This window comes from Cetorhinus maximus, chromosome 3 (genome assembly GCF_964194155.1).
Source record: "Cetorhinus maximus chromosome 3, sCetMax3.hap1.1, whole genome shotgun sequence".
Lineage (NCBI taxonomy): Eukaryota > Metazoa > Chordata > Chondrichthyes > Lamniformes > Cetorhinidae > Cetorhinus > Cetorhinus maximus.
The window spans coordinates 65,375,375-65,393,573 of record NC_135881.1 but is presented as its reverse complement, the minus strand read 5'-3'; the positions used below and the strand labels follow the sequence as shown (position 1 = coordinate 65,393,573).

The 18,199-nt window shown below is 41.0% G+C and overlaps 1 protein-coding gene across 5 annotated transcripts in view; it reads right to left on the bottom strand.

Moving 5' to 3' along the window:
• LOC144678690 (ankyrin repeat and IBR domain-containing protein 1-like) overlaps positions 1-18,199 on the bottom strand; it is a 155,176-nt gene that overhangs the window by 64,552 nt on the left and 72,425 nt on the right. For all 5 annotated transcript variants that reach the window (XM_078538481.1, XM_078538484.1, XM_078538483.1 and 2 more), the window contains 3 exons: positions 16,321-16,438; positions 4,466-4,674; positions 1,562-1,650 (listed from right to left, as the gene is read on the bottom strand). In XM_078538481.1, the coding sequence (XP_078394607.1) occupies positions 1,562-1,650; positions 4,466-4,674; positions 16,321-16,438 (416 nt within the window). The remainder of the gene's footprint in view (positions 1-1,561; positions 1,651-4,465; positions 4,675-16,320; positions 16,439-18,199) is intronic.

Genomic DNA, 18,199 nt, shown 5'->3' with positions numbered 1-18,199 from the left:
TACAGTAGATAACGAAACTATATTATAGTGAGAAGCAATCAGCAGAGTCTTCAGACTTGCTGATCAAGAAAACACAGATACAACAGTGAACACCCAGTCTTTGTCCTATGGCCTCTTAAAAGTTATGTCTCACAGAGACACCCAAGGGCTCCAGTGCTCCTCACTGACAGTGAAAGCCTACGTTGTTCAATCATTCCACTTTGTTGCTCAGGAGTCATTTGATCTTTCTACTCTGAGAGATTACTGATAAAATAGAATCCAATTACACCCCTTGTATGAAATAATTATACTGAATAATATCACGTACGTAGGCAAGACTTCTACCACTTCTACAGAATGAAAAAGATCTCGTGCAGTTTATCTGGGTTTTAAGTATTGAATCTTTCTCCCAAAATGAATTTACGGTCACCACGTCCCTATGGTGCAATGTGCAGAATATGTTAATGAAGGCTGAGGTAGTCACCAAAATCAGTGTTATTGTTTACAGAGTTTTATAAATAACTAATGGGATATTTTCTGTCAAATTAACAATATTGCACAACGCTGTTAAAGTAAAATTTGTAAACTCTGGTTTGTTTAATAATCACGGTGGGATCACCTTTGGGGGAACACAAACTAACACTCCATTATATCGTGGCTGCTCTTAACCCTAATGACTCATGCTGCATATATATTGGATGATATTTATAAGCAGATGTGAACAATAGGTGTCATCATTTTACGATGCCCTGTGATTGTTTGGTGAATTGATTGGTGAATCTTGAAAAGGAAAAAAATATCATGCATGATTGAGGGGTGGGTTAAAGGAAAGGGGAGGGGGGGGGGTGGTGAATAAGGGGCCTGAAAGCAAGAGAAGAATAACCATGATTTCTCCCCCTGGCCCTAGGTGAATGCCATCAGTCTGATCTGTTCAGAGATGTCCTATTCTATCTAGTTAGGACTATATCCAGATCCACTTCGATACTTTTAATTTCAGCACCAATTCCAGTGGGCATTATTGGTAACTCAGCAAGACTTTGGTGAAAACTGACACAAAGTAGTCACTTAAAACCTCTGCCATATTCTGGCAGTCACCCAAAGCAGTCCTAAAGAAAAAGAAATCCTTGAATGGTCTTACACATTCCTTAATGGCCCTACACATTCCTTAATGGCCCACCAGCTTCTAACACAGCTGATATTACAATCTCAGCTATCCAAATCATCTCCAGTCCTTTCCACTGCTCTAAGAGCTGCTTTGGTTGCCTTTAGATGAGATTAATATCTATCTCTGTTGTTGGGAGGACTACTTTCCCTAAAGCTGTAAATATGACTTGGTAATATTTTGTATCAGATACCAAAACAGAAGAATAGATTCCTCCTTTAAGCCAAAAAATTGTTTTCCAAAGTGGCTGTCCAGATGTTTGCAGCCCAGGAAGCACAATATTTAGAAAAGGAGTTAATTAAGACATTAGAAGTGGGAAGGGGCGATGAAGCACCAACAAAAAATGAAATTAAAACAGGCTACCCCTACCAATTGAAATACTCCAGACTCCAATAATCCAGATTGGCAAATGATACTCACCCTTCCCAGCATCCTCGACAAAATTCATGACCACAAGGCACATCCACAGGATCTTCAAATACAGAAATGTTGCACAAGCAAATACCACACTGAAAAATAAGTTATCATTGCAAGTAACTGTAAAAGAACAAGTAAAAAACAAAAATGTACAACTTTATCAAGATTGTGAACGAAGATAAAATCTCTATTCTCAAATGTTAACTTCTAATTTCAACATAAGAACAGAAAAAGAAGTAGGTCCATTGGCCCTTTGAACCTACTCTGACATTCAATAATATCTTCTACTAAACTCCAACTTCCTGCACTATCCCTGTATCCCTTAATTCCCCTAGGATCCATGAATCTAGTGACCTCTGACTTGAATATACTTAATGACTGTAGCAGCCATAGCTCTCTGGGGTACAGATTTTAAAGATGCACAACCCTTGAGTGAAGAAATTTCTCCTCATCTCAATCCTAAACGGCCTATCCCTTCTTCTGAGACGGTGATTCTGTGTTCTAGATTCCCTAGCCAGGGGAAACATTTTATCAGTATTTACCCTGTCAAGCCTCTGAAGACATCTTACAATTAGATCACCTCTCATTCTTCTAAACTCCAAGGAATGCAGGCCTAGTCAATCTCTCCTCACAGACAATCCTATCATCCCAGGAACCAGTCTAGTGAACCTTTACTGCACTCCTTCTAGGGCAAGTGTGCCCTTCCTTATTTATGTAAGGAGACCTAAACTATACACAGTACTTCCAGGCATGGCTTCACCAATGCCCTGTATATTTGTAGCAAGACTTTACTCTTATTCTCCAATCCCTGTGAAACAAAAGCTAACTGTTTGTCTTCCAAACTGCTTGCTATACTTGCATGTCAACTTTGAGATTCATGCACAACAGTAACCAGTACCCTATAATGCAAACATTTCCCAGTCACACCCCATTCAATAAATGTTCTGCTTTATTTTTTCTACCATCTGCCAGATTCTTGCTCACTCAACCAACCCGTCTATAATCAACCTCAGCAGTCTCTCTGCACCATCCTCATTGTTTACTTCCCACCTAACTCCATGTCATCCGCAAACTTGGATATGTTAGACTCAGTCCCAACATTTAAGTCATTAATATTGATTGTAAATCCTTGTGGTACCCCATTAGTTATAGCCTAACAACCTGAAAATGTCCTGTTTATTTCTACTCAGTTTTCTGTCCATTAACCAACTCTCAATCCATTCTGATACATTATCCCCAATCCCATGAGCCCTTGGCGGTGGCATCCTTTCATCTACGGAAGATGACTGGCACCCAACAAACAATTGATTCAAATGGGTTTACAGACTTGCCTTGCATCTGTACCCACCTCTCCACCTCGTGGGCTGGTATCCAGAGGAAAGACGGAAGCTTATACATCTGGGGCCTGGTCGGTTGCTGGAGTTCCAAAAAGTGCTAACTTGAGGCAAATACTAACTGCCTAATGGGACTCCACTCCAGATTTTCTGTTGGATTTACTCCCCTATCCATTAACTCACTATTTTGATGTTGTTCACGTTAAAAGGCACTGACCGGCAGGGCCCAGATTGCCACAGATGTAGATGTGATCTTGTCCTCCAGGTGTGTCAATTCCTGGCCCCTCTCATGGTGGCCAGCCCTCCCACCTCTGAGGCCCACAGACGAAACCCAGCCAAGCCACTAATCCCCCTCGATAAAGATCCAGATGGCAAATTAAGTTGAAATTAAATTAAATCCTCTCACTAGACCACCACCCCAGCAAATTAACCCCCTCCGTAAAACACACACGTCAATGCATTATCACCTCGGTAAGCCCCCGTCACAGCAATAAAACCCGCAAAAGGCACCCACTACACCACTAACCACCCCCCGCAACAGACCCACACGACAGCACTAAGTGACTCCACTAAATCCCCTTACCATAGGACTAATTCCCCAACAATACATCAATAAACCTCTCACCACAGCTCTAAATCTCTCAAAAATAATTACTTTCCACAGCAAGTTCCCCTTCATTATGACACCAGATACCCACAATTTGCCCCTCAGGACTAAATCCCAGGCTCAATTTTATATTTTAGATATAGATCCCCAGAACCCCTTGATTAGATTCCAGCTGCAACTCGCTCCCAGGTATCGGTTATTCTACGTATGAGTTCCCTGAGCCTTTTGATTAGATTCCAGTCGATAACTCACTCTCAGGAATCCATTATTCTACATATAAAACCCCACAAACCCCTCGGTTAGATTGGGATTGATGTACAGGCTGGAATCTAATCACAGGGATTGGGGTGAGTGTTTATATATAGAATCACAGATGCCCACAAGTGAGTCACAGCCTGGAATCTCACTGTGGGATTTGGGGGTGGTTATGTTTATGGGAGGGAGTTACAGGCTGGAATCTCATTAGGAGGTTTGGATGCTTTATATGTAGAATAACAGATACCCGGGAGTGAAAGTTACAAGCTGGAATCCAATTGAGGGGGTCAGGTGGCTGATATGTGATACCCCATCAGTTCTAATTTTGTGTGTACGCTCCTATGTGGTACATTATCAAATGTTTTTTGAAAACCCAAATATAATACATTCACTGGTTCCCCCTTTATTGTAATTAAAGTAAGCTTAAGCAGATTTTTTAACATTTATCAGTGGACTGTCAATTTTTGTATCATTCTACATACATTGATGGAAAACAGTATTACATTTTAAAGATGCTTCTCTTTCCCACACCAACTACATGAGCAATACTCAGTTCAAACTATCAATGTTTTCAGCACATACAAACAAAATGAAACTAAACTATATGTAACCAATTATGTTTGTGACTTCGTACAAATCTTGAAGTTATGATAGTTATTGTATGCTCTGTACAGGTAGGAAATATCTGACTAATTAAAATCATCAACATACCACAAGTGCATCCTCATCAGTTGGAGATAAGCTGATGTCATCTGGACTTGTGACAGAGGAACGGGTGGTGCGAGGAGTTCGAGGCGAGGGGAGAGTGTCCCATGCATTATACCCACTGGGTGGTGGAATTGGCATCTGAATGCCTGAACGTTGGCAACAATCTTCAGGGTTTAACATCCAAGCTTCAAGTAGTTTTTCTCGATCCCAGTCTAGGAAAACACAATGGAAAAAAGGCAACACAAAAGTTTATTTAACAAAACTTTAGTGCTATTACATTGGTCTTAAATTGCAATGGTTTGATTGTTGTTCTTATTCAGTAGTATTTGCATTGGTTTACAAATGTAGTGTGCTGGCAAGAACAACATAGAGCTAGGTATTAATCAATTCCCTACATTGAGCCTCGTCTCAGTTGGGCTACCACAAAAGGTGGTCAGCAGAACAGAGGGCCCTTTGATAAAGGGATGTATCATGGGGAGGAGGAGAAAGAAGAGGGGAGAAGAAAGGAAAAAGGATTCTGTGTCACTATTGTTAAGGAGGCAACATCAGAAGCAAGCTCTCACCTTGTTTTGAGGAACTGAAGATGCTTAAAGGTGGAGGAAAAGACAAAGAAAAATGTGTCCAAAATGGTCCAAAAGTTAACTATGATTTTTATAGATGATACAGGCTATGAGACAAAAGCTAAATACTTCAAAAGCTGGAAATCTGAAATAGAAACAGAAAATGCTGGAAATATTCAGATCAGGCAACATTTGGAAACCTATATGGGTCCTAGCTATGTCACCCTTTATACGTGGAACATTCTTAGTTTCACTCCTACTCATGTTCCCCTCACCCCACTCTGACTTCTTTTTGCTGGTTCATCGATGACTGCGCTTTCTGTTCTTGCCTCAAACTGGAAAATTTCAATTTTGCTTTAAATTTCCACCACTCCGTTGTTTTCACATGGTCCATCTCCAAATTTTTCCTTCCTCTAACTTCTCTACTTCCGTTTCTGGGGATAAGTATTGATCAATATGCACTTTACGCCCACTGATTCCCAAAGCTACTTTGATTTTGATCACATGTCCTTCTACTTCACTTCCTGAAAACTCTATATTTCATTCTCCATCTTCATTGTATTGCTCTGATTATGCCATTTTCCATATCAGTGCTTCTGGTATGTCTTCCTTTTCCCTCAGTCAGTGGACACCCCAGATCCCGCTCTACCGCAAAACATGCAAACAGATGAATTAGGAACAGGAATAGGCCACTCAGCCCCTTGAGTCTGCTCCGCCATCTAATAAGATGATGATTGATCTGATTGCAACCTCAACTCCATATTCCCACCATCCCGCTATAAGCTTTCACCTCCTTGCTCATCAAGAATCTATCTACCTCTGCCTTAAATATATTGAAATGCTCTGCTTCCATTCCCTTTGAGGAAGGGAGTTCCAATGACTGAGAAAAAAATTCTCATCTGTCTTAAATAGGCAACCCCTTATTTTTAAAGTGGCCCCTAGTTCTAGATTCTCCTAGAAGAGGAAACATCCTCTCCACATCCACCTTGTCTTGGCCCCTCAGAATCTTATGTTTCAATCAAGTCACCTCTTACTCTTCTAAACTCCAGAGGATACAAGCTCAGCCTGTCTAACCTTTACTCTTAAGAAAGCTTGCTCATTCCAGGTATTAGTCTGATAAACCTTCTCTGAACTGCTTCCAATGCATTTACATCCTTCCTTAAATAAGGAGACCAATATTGTACACAGTACTCCAGATGTGGTCTCATCAATGCCCGATGTAACTGAAGCATAATCTCCCTATTTTTGTATTTAATTTCCCTTGCAATAAATGATAACATTTTTCAAAGCCAGACGGAGGAGAGTGGTGGTAGATGGGGATTGTTCGGGCCTCAGGTTTCCCACATCCGACAGGTGAAGCACTTCACCTCAGCAACTGCCATTTTTAGAGCTATTTAATAAATTAATTTAAATCTAATAACTGCTTATTGACTCCTTATTAACTATACGTTCCCTAGGGCTAGATTTCTACTATAAATGCTAAATTCTAAGAACAGTGATCCCCTGATTCTGGTCTAGATACCCTTATTAATTAAGTGATTAATTTGAGAAATTCTATTAGAACCATAGAACACTATAGCACAGAAAAACAGGCCATTCGGCCCTTCTAGTCTGTGCCGAAATATTATTCCACTAGTCCCATTGACCTGCACCCAGTCCATAACCCCTAGCTTTCCTAATTACTTGCTGCACCCGCATACTAACCTTTTGGGATTCATGCACCAGGACACCCAGATCCCTCTGTACCTTGGAGCTCTGCAATCTCTCACCATTTAGATAATATGCTTCTTTATTTATTTTTCCCTGCCAAAATGGATAATTTCACATTTCCCCACATTATACTCCATTTGCCAGATCTTTGCCCACTCACTTAACCTATCTATAACCCTTTGTAGTTTCCTTATGTCCTCTTCACATCTTACTTTCCTCCCTTTCTTTGTGTCGGCATCAAATTTAGCAATTTGATTGTTTGGGCCTCTGTTCAAGGAAGATCCGGAGAGCCCTCAGACCATCCGCGATTCCTCTGATGCCCTACATCTTATCAACAATTTCCAGTTCCCTGACCCAACTGCCTCTTGTTCACCATGGGCGTCCAATCCCCTCTACATCTCGATCCCCCACCAGGATGATCTGAAGGCTCTGCGCTTCTTCCTTGAACTGAGGCCCGAACAATCCCCATCTACCACCACTCTCCTCCGCCTGGCTGAACTTGTTCTCTCACTGAACAATTTCTCCTTAAATTTGTCTGATTTCCTCCAAATAAAAGGTGTGGCTATTGGTACCTACATGGGCCCCTTTTATGCCTTTATGGGGTATGTGGAATATTCCTTGTTCCAGTCCTACTCAGGCCCCCTCCCACAACTCTTTCTCCGGTACATCGATGACTGTTTCGGTGCTGCTTCATGCTATCGTCTGGACCTGGAAAAATTTATTAAATTTGCTTCCAATTTCCACCCCTCCATCACTTTCACATGGTCCATCACTGACACTTCCCTTCCCTTCCTTGACCTCTCTGTCTCAATTTCTGGTGCTGGACTGTCCACCAATATTCTTACAAGCCCACCGATTCCCACAGCTACCTCGACTACAACTCCTCAGACCCTTTTTCCTATAAGGACTCCATCCCATTCTCTCGATTCCTTCGCCTCCGTCACATTTGTTCCGACGATGCCACTTTCCAAAACAGTTCTTCTGACATATCTTCCTTCACCGAGATTTCCCACCCACGGTGGTTGATAGGGCCCTCAACCGTGTCCGACCCATCTCTCGTGCCTCTGCCCTCACACCTTCCTCTCCCTCCCAGAACCATGATAGGGTCCCCCTTGTCCTCACTTTTCACCCCACCAGCCTCCGCATACAAAGGATCATCCTCCGCCATTTCCTCCAACTCCAGCATGATGCCACCACCAAACACATCTTCCCTTCACCCCCCGTCGGCATTCCATAGGGACGGTTCCCTCCGGGACACCCTGGTCCACTGCTCCGTCACCCCCTACACCTCAACCCTTCCCACGGCACCTTCCCATGCAATCGCAGAAGGTGCAACACCTGCCCCTTTACATCCCCCCTCCTCACCGTCCAAGGGCCCAAGCACTCCTTTTAAGCGAAGCAGTGCTTCACTTGCACTTCCCTCAATTTGGTCTACTGCATTTGCTGCTCCCAATGCAGAATCCTCTACATTGGAGACCAAACGCAGACTGGGTGGCCGCTTTGTGGAACACCTTCTGTCTGTCCGCAAGCATGACCCAGACCGTCCAGTCGCTTGCCATTTCAACACATCACCCTGCTCTCATGCCCACATGTCCATCCTTGGGCTGCAGCAATGTTCCAGTGAAGCTCAATGCAAACTGGAGGAACAGCACCTCATGTTCCAATTAGGCACTTTACAGCCTTCCGGACTTAACATTGAGTTCAACAACTTCAGACCATGAACTCTCTCCTCCATCCTCACCCTTTTTTGATCTCTTTTTTCAAATATTTTTGAAATTTTTATATATATATTTTTCCCACCTATTTCCATTATTATTTTTAAAATTTATTTCCATTTTTATTCATTGCTTTATCCCCACCTTTTAGCCTATTTCGATCTTTTTTCCCGCCACCATCCCCTCACCCCACCTCACCCCACCCCCACTAGGGCCATCTGTCACTTGCTCATTCTACTCTTAATGTCACCATGAGCATCTCCTTTAGCCAGTATCACCACCATTAATACCCATTTGACCTTTTGTTTACGACATCTTTTGCAATCTCTCCTTCGCCTCCACGTATCACTGGCCTTCTATCCAGCTTCACCTGTCCCACCCTCCTTAAACAGTATATATTTCACCAGATTTTTACTTCTCTTTAGTTCTGAAGAGTCATATGGACTCGAAACGTTATCGCTGACTTTCTCTCCACAGATGCTTTCAGACCTGCTGAGTTTTTCCAGCATTTTTTGTTTTTGTTCCATCTGCAGATATCAGGGCTCCGAAGCAGTTCAATAGGTCACCAACAGTTTTTTATGACAAAATATAGACTATGGAGGGGGGAAAAAATAATGAACAGATTGACCCATTGTGATTTCAAAAATACATCTGCAAATTAAAAAAATACTGGAATTACTTATCCTATTCTAAGAAGTGATGATTGTTTTATGGTAGAAGATAGAAAACAGTACTCACTTTAAGCATGCCAAAAAACTGTTAAATACTACATATCAGGTGATAGAATGAAACAGGATTTTAAGCTCGACGTTCTGCCCGATATGGGCCTAATCTCACTCTATCTCATCTAACCCTATCAGCATATCCTTCTATTCATTTCCTCCATGTGTATTTACCTAGTTTCTCCTTGAGTACTATTTTTCCAATTGCCTCAACTATTTCTTGTGGTAGTACAGTCCACATTCTTATCACTCTTTAGGTAAAGGAGTTTCTCATGAATTTGCCATTAGATTTATTAGTGCCCATCATATATTTATATGTTGGACCTCCCTTATTGGAAACATTTGCTTTACAGTGATCATATCAAACCCTTTTTTCACTACTCAACCCTCTCTGGGACTAAAAAGCCCCAGCCAGTTCAGTCTTTCCTATGCGTACATAAACTCAGTAATTATACATAATCATACATACAGAAAATTTGCATTTTTTGATAAGTGAAGGGATTGTTTAGGTTTCAACGGAGTAATAGGATGTTTACAACTAATAAGATAAGTCAATAAGCGGTATGTTTATTTTCTCAAAGGTACTGAACATATTGGGAACATGAAATATTTTTATATTATGGAAAAAGTAAATTTCCAAAGACATAGAGAACAATGGAACTTATAGATTAAAGAGAGAGAAACATATATAAAGAAGGATGGAAGGTTATGTTATGGGACCATGTAAAATCTGAAAGAACCATGTAAAACAGTCTTGGGGAAGCCTCCAGCCACTTTTGCAGAAGTCTGCTGTGTCCAGTAACCGAAGTTGGAGGAAAGTCTTTGGAATTCCACTGTCAAGCGGGCGCTGTGGTAAACCTGCTGGATTGCCTATTAAATTTAAAATCTACTTTGGACTGTTCCCTTAAAGGGGGTGTGTAGTTGCGAGTCAGGTTAATTTGGGATTTTTTATAGTATTAAGTAACTGTAATCTTATGTATGTACTTGAAACATTTTCTTTTGTTAATAAATATTTTCATTTAATTTTTAAAATCTCTAAAGGTTTTAGTGGACTCATTACTTCTGAATTCAGTGCACAAATCTTTTCGTAATAAATACGAATTGCAAAGCATTATGATGGCATGGCCAAGTACCCGTTGTGGATTTGGTCCGCCTGGTACACATTGCCTGCCACATCACAACAGTATAAAGTACTAAAGATAACCTAATTTAGAATGGAAGACGAAAAACAAGCATCAAAATGTTCCCACGTCTGATTCTAAAATTGTTGTCAAAACTGCAATTGTTATAAACAGCCTGATAAACATAGAGGTGGGTTCCAAGCAGAGGGTTGGGGCAATAGCAAGTGCATAACCAGGCTGAAGTTCTGACTCAGCAGTACACCCAATTTAAACATGGATACCTCATTATCAATTTACTTCCTGTTTCGCAATGTGCGTCTGTGGGCCTGGTGTGCACCTTCATGATGTGATCTTAACTTGACTTTTTAAACAGCAAATTTAAGAATGGAACTTGGAAGAGTTGAGGGGTTTTGATAGAAATGGCAATCCTGGTTTAATGATGCTTTGTTTGTTGGACTGCTCTGGGCATTAAGAAGATAATCTTGCCCTGCAAAAGGAAGAAGAAACCTGCTGCTGTCATCCTGATGATTAGAGGAGGTTAACCCACAGGTGTATTCCACCCATACCTGAATCCAATGCAGAGAGCACTTTAAGGGCCTACTGAGATCAGAAAAGGTGAACACAGTTACAGATTAGGGAGAGACAGTGGCACAGTGTTAATATCACTGATATAATTGCTAATGGGGACACGGGTTCAAATCCCACCAGGGCTGCTGGAATTTCAATTAATAAATCAGGAATTATAAAGCTGGTCTCAGTGTCACGGTACCATCACTATAATCGATTGTCATAAAAACCCATCTGATTCACTCATGTCCTTTAGGGAAGGAAATCTACCATCCTTACCTGGTCTGGCCTACATGTAACTCCAGACCAACAGCAATTTAGTTGACTCTTAACTGCCCTCTGAAATGGCCTAGCAAGCCATCAGTTCAAGAGCTATTAGGGATTGGCAACAAATGCTGGCCTTGCCACATCCCATGAAAGAATAAATTTTTAAAAATTCACCTACAAGCTGTTGTATGTACCCCAACCCACTTTGACACCGTGACTTGTTAAGTTTGCTCCATTACATGATACCTCAAAGCCACTTAAGTTTGAAGAGGACCCTTTGTTCACTTTCAAAGCACTTCCTCACCTTCTCATTTATCCATCCATCCTCACCCCAATATTTATGCTCTGTGATGCATCTGTCCAATAATTACCTTCACTGAGTGCACTGGTTCATTTGGATGAACACATACATTGCTCATAGTTCTGTCACCCACATTTCAGGTGAAGTGAGCACAGAATGTAAGGGAGAGGGAGAGGACTGGAGGTAAGTTGATATTGGAGGGAAAGGCCATGGAGATCAATGGCATATTTGCATCCCTGACCATCAGATGGAGGGGCTGAGCCTTCACAACTGACTGACGATAGAATTAAATATCACCAACCCACATTTAATCCAAGACCCAGAGATGTTGACTTGATTAAGCAATATTTTAATTATTTTCAGTAGCAATGTTTTTACATTACCATTATGAATTCACATCCCTCTCTCTTTCCTCCAAGACTTTCATGTGTGCACAGCGGGTCGTGGACTTTGTGAACAACAATTATTCAGGGGAGCTGATTCTTTGAAGGTGCACGTTCACAGGACTTATTCTTACCTGTCACAGTGCAAGTACATGCATGTCACTTGATCTTGCTAGGGTTAGATGACTCAAACCAGGTGTCTCAGATCACAAATGGTCTCTAACTAGGTGGTAAGGACAGCAGTGAAAAGTCAGCATTTGAGAGCACACTTCTCTCCAAGCTCTGTTCAACTTAGGTGCTGATGCCCAGGGGCCAACAATAAAAAGAACAACAATAGAGGGGCAGCAGAAAATCTGAGAGGTACTAGCAGTCCTACCTCAGTCACTGTCCATTAGAGAGGATAGAGGAGTCCAGTTCTAGCATTAGTGGATTCATTTAGATGGCCATTGTGAGACTAACCTTCTCCCATGGAGCGAGGCCTCCACTGTGAAGCTTCAACCATGGCAATCAAATGAGTCCATCCACTTTGGATGCCAACATGTCTGCTGCCTTAAGCCAGATGACGTGTACCTTAGCCATGGCCTTACATCACTGATTTGCTCCATACTGCTCTCTTGCAGAGAGTTGCGAGTGATGCGCTCCTAGCCCAGGAAAGGGATGAAGGTGAAAGGGGGACATGAAAAGTGGGAACTTCTCTCAAGGTCTCACTTGTTGCTCCCCTTTCAATCAGTGCAGAACATTCCGCCTTCTCTTTCAAAGGCTAAGTTTGGCCCTGTGCATGTGTAATACAGCAGTCTTTTCCGCAGTTCCTCCAGGTTCCAACATCCAGAGGTTGTTGGCTAAGAACGGCACAACAGTCAGAGCAGGAATCTGAGTAGCCTGCCTCTACTCCTTTAGAAGCCACAGGGGTTGCAACATGCAGGAGGGGTGTGCAAAGTTGCAGTAAAGCTATGTAGTTCACCAAAGGCATTTGTGAAAATATTATGTTAATTAAAAAAAAAAATCAAATTACAATTATATTAATTTCCAGCTCTTTCTCATGTCATCTATTCTGTTCCGGGTAGCAACTTGCCTGTTCAGTTCCTTTTTGATGAATGTGAAGAGACGAATTGATGGAGATCAGTTGGTGGATGTCAAATGAGTGGATGGTTGTTTACAGGACAGCTGTGTGTCACTGGGGGGGGCGGGTGGGGAAGCAGTAGTTACTTTGGTCCAGTGTGAGTGACTAACAATCTTCAAGTTATTAGGGAATCTCTGGTATCTCGAGCAGCAATCTGAGTGGGTATGGCATTTGATGCCTCGCTTCATGTCCATGGAATCTTCAGATGATGAATATTGAGCAGCTTGTTCCTCCATCACTTCTACTTCACACCACAACCCAATGCTGTGTAGAATGCAGCCCACGTCAATTATCCTGGAGACCTTCACTGACATGTACTGTCGGGCCTCTTCAGATCTGGCCAGGCATCTGAAATATCATGAGGATGCCAATGACTTGCTTGACGACACATCTGGTTATCATGTGGCTGTCACTGACTGCTTTTGTGGTTAATTGGCAGGGTTCCTCAAATGTGTTGCTAGCCAGGGATGAAGTGGGGTATTAAGCAACCACCGTGGAAGAATACTTCCAAGCATGAACAGGTCAAGGATGTTTAACCAACATTGTATGAAAGCATCATGGCAACTCTTAGTACAGAGCTATGAGAACTTTAACTTGTGGTTACAGATCATCTCTCGACCACAGGTTGCTACGTATTATTTCATCAATGGCATACTGCACCTGTGGAATGGCAGCCAGAAACATAAAGCCAAGTGCCCACTCATTCTGGTTACTGTTGTCCCAGGGGAAATTTACAAACTGCCAGCCCTGCCAAACAATCCATCCATTCACCATCTTCCAGAATCATTTATGTGCAGTCAACTAGAGACCCCTGAAATCGGAATTCTGATTTCTATCCCAATATGCCAGTATCACCACCATCAACACCACCACCATCAATACCCCTTCAACCTTTTGTTATGACATCTTTCACAATCTCTCCTTTGTCTCCACCAATCGGTGGCCTTCTATCCAGCTTCACCTGTCCCACCCCCACTAAACAGTATATATTTCACCATATTTTTACTTCTCTTTAGTTCTGAAGAAGAGTCACACGGACTTGAAACGTTAACTCTGTCTTTCTCTCCACAGATGCTGTCAGACCTGCTGAGTTTTTCCAGCAATTTTTGTTTTTGTTTCAGAATTCCAGTATCCACAGTATTTTGCTTTTATTCTGATTTATATTGTTTACTCTGCCAGTGGACTTTCTCCCATCATGTGGGGTTAAATAGCTCAAAAATAGTTTTCTTAATTCGCTAAAGAAACTTGCTGTTGAAACTTTTCATCTTGCATTCATCAGGACAGATTTGCAAGAATACCAAATCTAGAGGGGAACAACGATTTATACCGCATGAGAAGCGGGTGCTGATTGGTTGGCAAGAGGACTCTTGCTTTGCCTTTGTTTTTATCTCTCATTACTGAATAACTTTTCTCTTTATCCTTTAATAGTATTTTCTCACATTGAAACAGTTTCTATTCCAACAGTTTTATTAATCCTGCAGCTGCATATCCTCCTTAATCCTCCTCTCCTTATCCTGTCAAGCTGGAAGCACAGAAAGCAATCTGGAGATTGTTACCCCTCTGGTCATTTCTCAATGTACTGCAAACGTACTTATGCATAAATAATTGGTTCCATGAAAGCACCCAGTGTAATTTATAAAGCATTTATCATTTAACCTTGCAGGTATCTGCAATGAAATCATCCTCATTTATATTGTGCTGCTTGGAAAAATTACAGGAAAAGTTACCAAACTGTTTCATTGCTCTAAAATTCCTTTATACAAGACAGATAAAAATTATACTTCAGAGCAGCACAACTTTTCTAGCAAGGTACCAATTCATTCTTGCTCAGCTTTGTACAATGTATTACAGATGTAATGGGATAAAATGCACATTTTTTTCTAAGCGATTTGTTGATTTTTGAATCTTGCTTTGTTTTCATGTCAGTTACCAATGCAATCTCCACAACTTAAAACATCCACAATTAAAAGAAGCAGTTGCTTATATTGCCCAAAGAATGATAACCATTATCCATTTGCAGTATCAATTTCAAAGTTGCCAGTTTTAGCATCAAGTGTTCTGTTTATTTCAGGCAGACATTGCTATATTTAGGGTCTCTGACAATTCAATGGATTGCAATCTTCCTCTTTCACAGTGATCAGTGTGGAACTTTATTTCAATTAAACTCAGATTATATTAAATTAGGTGAATGTTGTGAATTGCAGGATTGTAATTTAACTGGTCTCAGTCTCGTGGTTACTATGTTAGAGTCAGTTTAAAGTCAATTTCTCTAGGCCAAGTAATTTAGATTCAGGCTAACAACCTTCCCTGAACTGACTTTTAAAGGTGTGCAGTAGTTGGCCACTGAGTGGATATGCTGAAAACAGATATGGACATAAAAACCGAGAGCAAACCTGGTCTAAGCCAAGTAGCTGTGTTATACACAGGAAGGATCAGAGTGGGTAGCTCCTCCTGTACCACAATATCAATGCTTCTGTGAAAATGACCGATTGTACAGATGGCCCTGGTGGTACTCTGACTTGATTTATCAGGCAAAGAATTCCACAGTCCCAACAACATCCTGCTTCAGACGGTTCTAGTTTAGCCCTAGATACCATATTAAGTTACAAATATACAGATATCCAAAGCAATGTCTGCATTTATTTTATTACAGATCTCTGGTCCAAGGTACTGTACAAAATGACTTCTTGCAACTACAATATGCTTGCTCCACACTGCATTGCTGGCTACCTCCAGGATCTGAATGGTCAGGTTATACAGGCTATTATGAGTAGCTGGAAAATCACGTTCACACAAATATGCCCTCTTTAAATGGTGGGGGCTGTAATGACATTGAGCAAATTGGCTTGAAAGAGTGAACAGAGCTTCATTATACAGGGCAGCTGAAATGACATGGCAATCACAGTACAGTAGGTTAATGACCATGTCTACTGGTACTAATTCTGCTCACTGAGAATCAGGCTCTCTAAGCGTTCCAATGAGGTCACAACTCCTTACTGCTTATTGTAATCTATGGGTTAATAGCTAGGTTTAGGTGGTCTGATTTGAATCCAAGCCTGATGAGGGGTCTCTATCCAAAGTTTGTACATACTTACATGTTGATATATATGCTGTGCATTTCCAGCATTGTGTTTTTATTATTTTACATTCACAGTCATTATTTCCTTCTCAAGTTAAACTATTATGGTTTAAAGAATTCTTGACAGTTGTTTGAAACAAATTGCTTAAACGAAGGTAGCTATGTATCAACTAGCATCTAATAATCAACATCCAATTGTTAAAGAAACACAAAATTTGAGTTTGAACAGTGGATTTTAAAATGCATAACAAATGAAAACTATAGCTGTATATTTCACCGAGGATCCAGAGCCCCCAACAGTTAATAACTTTACCGTGGGCTCGGAGCAGTGCCTCTGCAGTAAAAAGCGGGGCTTGAAGCATGTCTGCAGTTTCCACTATCAGCATATCCTTGAGCTTCCTCAGATCCTGTGGCCTTAGGCCCTCATATTGCTTCAGAGTGGAAGAAAATACCATAGGTTATTAATTGGACAAAGGCTTATATATTGAAAAAGAAACTTTGCCAATCACGTTTTACAAAAAATCTATAGTTACAAAGTTTATTACAAACATGTAGGTCACTTACATAAACTCCTGCTTCTCCCCAAATGCTGAAACTATTATGATAAACAATTCATAATAATGCAGGAATTAACAATTCAAAATGCTAAAACAACACAACAGTTTCAAACTGAACAGTTAACATATCTGCTTTAATGGAAATTGACTACTATCTTATCCATTTTCTAGACTTCATTTATTTGCTCAAAATTTCCATGATCTGCTATGTCACCAAATGACAGAATTTCAATGATCAAATAATCTGCTAACAGTAGAGAACAAACTTTTAATTTGGTTGATGATACATTTCCTTACCTTAGAAGCAGGCCATACTGGTAACATTTTTATCCAATGAATTCATTTACCTTGCATTGGGTGAAACTCATTTAAATGCAATTTTGTCAGTATCATCAGTAGCACAAATAGCTAAAATCAAACTGCCTCTAAGGGAAATTTTTTGTTAGTTGAACAATTTGCCAGGTTGAATGATTGCCAAAAGGCATTTGTATACTACCAGACCTGTATATAGCAAAATGGATTGCAAGATTAGAGTTATCCTGCTAGTTTTCGCATCTTTCCCTGTTCAGGGACAATGGACACAAACAAGCAAAGCTCAACTCACTGGCGTCTAAATACCAGGTAACTTATTTTATGGACACACAGATGATCGCTTCAGTTGCAGCTAAAAGGGCACAAAACAATCAGAGGAATTACAAGATTTTAGCAGATTACAGTTTGGGATCAATTTTTGTGGGGCAGGCTCGAGGGACTGAATGGCCTACTCCTGTTCCTATGTTCGTAGATCCAAATGTGCTTCAGAAACAGAAACCCAAACAATGGAACATAGGACTTAGGAGCAGGAGTAGTCCATTCAGCCCTTTGAGCCTGTTTCGCTGTTCAATAAGATCATGGCTGATCAGATTGTGGTCTTAACTCCACTGTCCCCCAAAACTCTTGCCACCCAGGTCTACCAAATATTTAACTCTGCCTTGAATAAATTCAATGACCCAGCGTCTATTGCTTTCTGGGGAAGGGAATTCTACATATTAACGACCCTTTGAAAGAAAAAAATCCTCACCTCCAACTTAAATGGTAGAGCTCATTCTTCAACTGTGTCCTTTGGTTCTAGTCTCTCCCACAAGTGGAAGCATCCTCCTGGTATATACCCTATCAGATCCCCTCAGGATCTTATATGTTTCAATGAGATCAGCTCTCATTGTTCTAAACTCCGACCTGTTCAACCTTTCCTCATAAGATAAGCCCCTCATCCCAGGAATGAGTTGAGTGAACCTTCTCTGAATGTCTTCTAATGCAATTATATCAATTTCAAATAAGGAGACCAAAGTTGTACACAGCATTCCAGATGTGGTCTCTGAGGCTCTGTAGAGCTGCAGTAAAACTTCCCTACTTTTATATTCCATTCCGCTTGCAATAAATGCCAACATTCCATTTGTCTTCCTAATTGCTAGCTATACCTGCATACTAATTTTTTGAGGCTTATGTACCATAACACCCAAATCCCTCTGTACCACTGAGTTCTGTGATCTCTCTCCATTTAAATAGTATACTGCTTTTTTATTCTTCCTGCCAAGGTGGACAAGTTCACATTTCCCCATTAACTGAAAATGCAGTTTTTGTAGGGTGAAGCTAGGA